Raw genomic sequence first — 6315 nt, 5'->3', positions numbered from 1 at the left:
TGAATAAATGGATGAATGGATGGGTGGATGGATGGATGGACGGACGGACGGACTGACGGACGAATGGATGGATGGATAAATCAGACTGGACTGATTCACTGATAGATAATGAAAAGAATATAAGAGAGAATATAAAAGGAAACACGAAACGAATTAACAAAGGAGGGTAGACTAAAGCAACAAAAGAGCAAATTGGTTGCTGACCTGCTGTCTGGCACTGACAGAATCCGGGGATGTTACTTGTTACTGGGGCTTATATGTCTCGCTTCTTAGAATTTTGAATCTTAACGTAGTGTTTAGTCTCGCGCTGCCACTGATGTCATTGGGACCGTCTGAGTGTTTCTGTTTGTAAGCAGGTCGGGCGAGCCACACCACAGCTCAAGCGGTTAGTCGCTGGCTTCCCACCGCGGCGGCCCGGGTTCGATCCCAGGTCTGGTCAAGTGGGATTTGTGGTGGACAAAGTGGCTCCGGGGCAGGGTTTCTCCGAGTACTTCGGTTTCCCCTGCCAATCTTCATTCCACCAATTGCTCCACAATCACCGTCACCTATCATCTGGGGCTGGTACAACAGGCCAGAAGTGGCCGCAGTACAAGGGACTTAGTCCCAGTCCACTAGCAATAAAGAAAAAGCAGGTCGGTCTGCCTGTCTGCCCGTCCTTTCATCCCTTATTTCTCTTTACTTCCTTATGCGTTTCCAGAGATGTCTCTAAAATTAATGTTGTCCCCGTGCTTATCTACGCCATGAAGAATTATGTGGATGTATATACCCATGTTTTCTAGATGTCGGCACTAGCCGGAGGTGAGTGGTCGGAGCCCTCTGTATACATTGTACATTGGAAGAGAGGTTGGGTGGACTCCAGAGCCGGTCTGGACGCTGTAGAGAAGAGAAAATTCTTGACCCTATCAGAGAGAGTATCTGTAGGTCCATTTAATTCTCTTAGCGCTTTTCAAGTGATAAATTGTGTTCTGTCCACACGACGGTTTAACCGTGGTATAACCCGGATTGGGACAGTGAGAATGGGTGCAAAAGTTTATGTTCATGAAGTCACATACGTGTATATCCGTTTCTTAGCGGAGTTAAAACCCGGGATCCCTCTGTTTGCTTGGCCCAAGATTCTTCGTTTCGTAACCGACACCGCTACTGGAGCGATCGCTCAAGTTTTCATGTATGAATTTTCCCTAATCAACATAACAGCACTCCCTGCGAGATACAACGCTGGCAGCCTGTATCCAGTTGCGTATGCTGCCCGTTTTAGCCATCCATGTGAGTAGGTATTAGATGTTTGATCGTTCCTCGTCAAGAGACTCCTTGCAAGAGGCTGAAAGGGGCATAATAGTGTTGCTGTATATTCATGTTTGTTTATAGGAGACTACAAACAAAAACAAACTTCGTTGCTTTAGTCTGCAAGCGAACTATACCGACCGAGCGACCGTCGCTTGTCGGCGAAGTTAGTGCCAACTTTAGCGGATAGAGGGTGTCGTGTGGTCAGTGCAACGAATTCCCACGGCCGTTAATTTCGGTTTTCTAGACCGGAGCCGCTACTTTTCCTTTCAAGTAGCTCCTCAGTTATCCTCACTAGGCTGAGTGGACCCCGTTCCAGACCCACTACTCCGAAAATCTGGTAGCGCCGGGAATCGAACCTGGGATCTCTGGATCTGTAGCCAGGAACTCTGACCACTAGACCACAGAGGCAGTCTGTTTATAGGAGACTGCGCTCCGAAAACTGTATTATGCCCAAATTCTCCTTTAACATTTTTAAACGTTTACAATTAAGGTGACTCATCTCTGAGTGTACTTTCGCATTTATTTGAAATAACACAAATGATATTTCATGGAATTATTGAAAAATGTGTCGCCCTGTTTGGGCGAAAACTGTTTAGTACCGTATTAAGCCTGTGTTTCTGCAGGTTATTGTGTTTGTACTGTAAGTCTCTTGAGCGTTTTGCCCGTGTAAATACAGAATGAGACAACTGTCAGCATCACTTCGCTATTTAGATGAGATTTTTACGAATTCAGAGTCCCAGAAATATCTCGAACGACATGAAACGGTATTTTTAATTAACATAACCTTGACGACTAATATTTAGAGAGGAGGAAACAAAATATTTACATCAACTGCAGGGTTCTATTGTAAACGCATGCAGTGAAGTATAGATGTGGTCAGTTGCTTGTCAGAAAATGCTTTAAAGAGATGCTGAGTAACTTACTCATACAGCGGTAGGCGCTGTGAAATTCGTTATCTCAGTTGAGAAAATTCTTGATCCTATCGGAGAGAGTATTTGTAGGTTCATTTAATTCTCTTAACGCTTTTCAAGTGATAAATTGTGTTCTGTCCACACGACGGTTTAACTTAGTTCTGAGGCCGCGCCATAGCTCAAGCGCTTAGTCGCCGGTTTCCCAATAGCGGCGGCTCGGGTTCGATCCCGGGTCTGGTCAAGTGGGATTTGTGGTGGACAAAGTGGCGCTGGGGCGGTTTTCTCCGAGTACTTCGGTTTCCCCTGCCAATCTTCACTCCACCAATTGCTCCACAATCACCCTCACCTATCATCTGGGCCTGGTACAATAGGCCAGAAGTGGCCGCAGTACAAGGGACTTAGTCCCAACCCACTAGTAATAAAAACATACCAGGGAACGAGGGAGGCCAATGGTTAAATATGTAGTAAAATGGTGTTTGGTGCTCACTTTTTCCAGAAAGGCTGTGCACACAGCCTCGTGACGTTTCGTCCATCTTATTGAGAGAAATGCCACTGGCAGAAATAGATTACGCGAGTTTCGATTTTTGTTTTGTTTATTTGGTTTGCTTCCAAATGTGATCACATCTGAAGTCTCCCAATGCAGTTGACTCAGGCTTAAGTTACGAATCCGTTATTTATTGCATGGACGTTGGGATTTTGTATATTTCCAGTTTCTCCACGGAACTACGCGGAAAGTGAAATTGGAAAGACAGTTCTATATTATCTTTGTTTTATGCTGGTTATTTAACTTCTCTGTCATTATCCAGATACCCCTCAGTGGTCTAGTGGTCAAAGTTCCTGGCTACAGGTCCCGAGGTCCCGGTTTCGATTCCCGGTGCTACCAGGTTTTTTGAGAAGTAGAGCCTCGTCAGAATAATTGAAGAGCTGTTTCAAGGGAATAGTGGCTCCGGTCTAGAACAGCGAGATTAACGGCCGTGGGGATCCGTTGCCAACTTTAGTAGTTAGGGAGTGTCGCGTGGTCAGTGCAAAGGATCCCCACGGCCGTTAATCTCGGTTTTCTAGACCGGAGTCGTTGTTTCCTTGAAGTAGTTGCTCAATTATCATCGCGAGGCTGAGTGGACCCCTTTGCAGACCCACTACTTCTCAGAAAATCTGGTAGCGCCGGGAATCGAATCCGGGACCTCTGGATCTGTAGCCAGGAACTCTGAAGACTAGACCACAGATTCGGTCTGACGAAGAACAAACAGTATGGTAAATCTGTTTTAGATGAATGGAGTTAGACTCGTAGGGCGTTAGTTTCAACAAAGCACTGCAGACGGCAGCTCAGTCGACGAATCGTGACGGAAGGGTTGGGTTAGTGAGAAGAATCCGGAGCTAAGAGTGAGAGGGTTTATGAAAAATTACTTCTGTCTACAATATTTTGATCATATATTTTAAGGTAATGAAATTAATTAAACTTCTGCTATTCAAATTATTGAATCATCCGGTTTCTTATAGTCATCAAATACGATATATGATGTAGCTTACCTTTCCCTGGAGTGGCCTGGTTCGTCTTCTGTCATGACGTCACGATCTTCGTTCTCCCGGGTTGTATAGCATATACTTCCTTGTCACGTTTTCACTGCTGGTTGGTGCTTTGGAAATATACCCATAATCCCCCAACCATTCGTCAGATTAACCTATATTGTAGTACACACTCTTCACAATCACACTGGAGCCTTCAGAATTCTAAGTTCACTGTTTAATGTAACTTTCGTGTCTTCCTATACACACGTTGTTTTCTCACAATGGACTGCAGTCACATTTGAAACACGTGGTGTATTCTGATTGGTTGTATAGTACTCACCGTTTTCACAGTCACACTAAAGCCTTCAGAATCCCAAGTAGATATACACGTTCAGTGATTAACAGAACTTTGTTGTCTTCCTGTGCACGGTTCGTTTTGTTACAGTAAACTCCAGTCACATGGTTCAGAATCATGTGCTGTATTCTGATTGGTTCGTTAAATTAACGCATCGTTACTCGTGTGATACACGTTAATAGCGGCGCTCATCCCCCAGCGAGGTTCCTGACAAGCAATATAACGCAGTGTTAATGACAGCCATTTGTACAGCCTGTGGTTGCGGATATAGCCCTTTGTTAGGGAGATGTTTGGGCACATATTGTTGCTGACTAACAGTCCACACAGCGGTGTGTGGGTGTAGACCATGATTTATCCATGTCTGGAAAAGCCGGAACTTTCCATCTATACATTAAATTGTAAACTCATTTATCATCTGTATGAAACCTAATTGTTTCGAAATATTGAAACATCTGAATTCTGAAATTGATGCGGTCTGTGTTCCGATGACAGATGCGTACAATGAATATTTTAATATTTAATATCTTACCAACTTGCCTTCCATATCTAAGTTTCATTTAATTTGTTGTTTATTTAACGACACTGTCAGTAGCACAGACTATGTATCATGATTATTGAATGATATGGTGGAAGGGATGTGGACGCAAACGATCGTGGCCTATTTCAAGGAAAGAGGAAACCCACGGAAATACTCAGTCATGATTATCGGTGTCCCAGTCGAGGTAGGAGCTCCTCTCTAATATAAATCGAAGTGTTACCGCATTAATTAACCTGCTCGATCCCATATCTAGAAGTATCAGGAATATTTTTAATTGGTGTTTTACTAGGAATGTGCCAACACATTATCGTAACGTACNTAATTATTATCGGTGTCCCAGTCGAGGTAGGAGCTCCTCTCTAATATGAATCGAAGTGTTACCGCATTAATTAACCTGCTCGATCCCATATCTACAAGTATCAGGAATATTTTTAATTGGTGTTTTACTAGGAATCTTCCTGAAATAGGAAGTGTCTGTATCGATTGGTCCCAACTGAGCAGACTTTTACTTCAGGACAGAGACAGAGTTCAGTCTCCGAAACGTTGTTTGAAAATTAAAAATTCAGGACGATGGATAATGTCAAAAAATCAATAATTCTATTAGATCTTTTTATTTAAAAAAACAGCTGAATGGAAAACAAGAATGCATTAAGCGGTGAGAAAGTAGAAACAAAGAAGATAACAAGCAAAAGAACTGCGTGTGTAGTAAGTATACAGGTGAGGTATAAAGGGTTTGTACACTTGAATACCATGATATGACGCCCGAAAGCCGGAATAGTGAAATCAGAGGACACATCTGTTGCTAGGCAACTGCACGATAAATATATTCCCGCAGCAACGAATACGCAAGTAACAATCGAAGAACTTCCTTTGCTGTGCAACGGCGATGTAAACACAGCTTAACAATAGAGAGGCTGTGTTTTCTGAGTGGTCCATGCAAAGTGACTGTAAAGAAGAGATCAAATGAGAAGAGTTAGTTGAGACGCCAGCTTGCCATGATATGAGCTTGGGAGCAGCTGGAGGTAGACTTGAGGGTCGCCAGTCGAAGGTGATTGAGAAAAAATGGCATGAAGGGAATTAGGCTGTGAAAAGAAGACTTCACATGTGATTTGAAATGACATTGAGATGAAATGTATTGCCAGGACACGGCCAGTGAAGACGGAGAACCCTAGTTCGTGTGTAACGGTGAACCTTAAAGTGTGTAGATCAGCGATAGCGCTGTACGAGTAATTGACTACAGTTCCGAGTGGTGCATATAAGGTGTCAATAAATCCAATCCAAAACCCGTTTATAAGCCGGCGCGTAAGACTAACAACCCTACCGCCATCTGTGAGCCGATTGTCTAAAAAGAACGTGGCAACCTCGGCGTCTCACAACCATATGGGCCTCCACGGCCTGTTACAGGGATAACTTTACCTTTTTTGTGGATAGGTTATTTTACGCGACGTCTAAAGATTGGTAAATCTTCAAATTAAGAAAATCAAGTTAAGTTTAAGGTCTTTCATTCTGGTCCGTCACACTAACCAATTAACAATCAAGTTCCTTCCGTCAAATGTGACACTTTTTTAAGTTTTCCACCTCGTCAGCACCTGCCTTACATGTTTCGGCTCACCACGGAGCCATCATCAGAGGCATTTATAGTAGAAAAAGAAATCACCAACACACAAAACTTCACTTTGTCCAAGATAGCCACGTTCCAGTTAATTAAAATAATTACAAAT

General features: G+C 43.3%; 2 protein-coding genes across 3 annotated transcripts in view; one reads left to right on the top strand and one right to left on the bottom strand.

The window, feature by feature from the left end:
- Nucleotides 1–6315, top strand: part of LOC111864719 (14 kDa phosphohistidine phosphatase) — a 305545-nt gene that overhangs the window by 174828 nt on the left and 124402 nt on the right. The window lies entirely within an intron of this gene.
- The window catches only part of LOC111864717 (phosrestin-2), a 208507-nt gene that overhangs the window by 165871 nt on the left and 36321 nt on the right, over nucleotides 1–6315 (bottom strand). For both annotated transcript variants that reach the window (XM_023852195.2, XM_033751549.1), the window contains exon 2: nucleotides 3723–4263. In XM_023852195.2, coding sequence (XP_023707963.1) covers nucleotides 3723–3757 — 35 coding nt within the window. In that variant the 5' untranslated portion in view covers nucleotides 3758–4263. The remainder of the gene's footprint in view (nucleotides 1–3722; nucleotides 4264–6315) is intronic.

Source organism: Cryptotermes secundus, unplaced genomic scaffold, assembly GCF_002891405.2.
Source record: "Cryptotermes secundus unplaced genomic scaffold, Csec_1.0 scaffold654, whole genome shotgun sequence".
Classification (NCBI taxonomy): domain Eukaryota; kingdom Metazoa; phylum Arthropoda; class Insecta; order Blattodea; family Kalotermitidae; genus Cryptotermes; species Cryptotermes secundus.
This window is presented reverse-complemented; position numbering and strand designations above follow the sequence as displayed.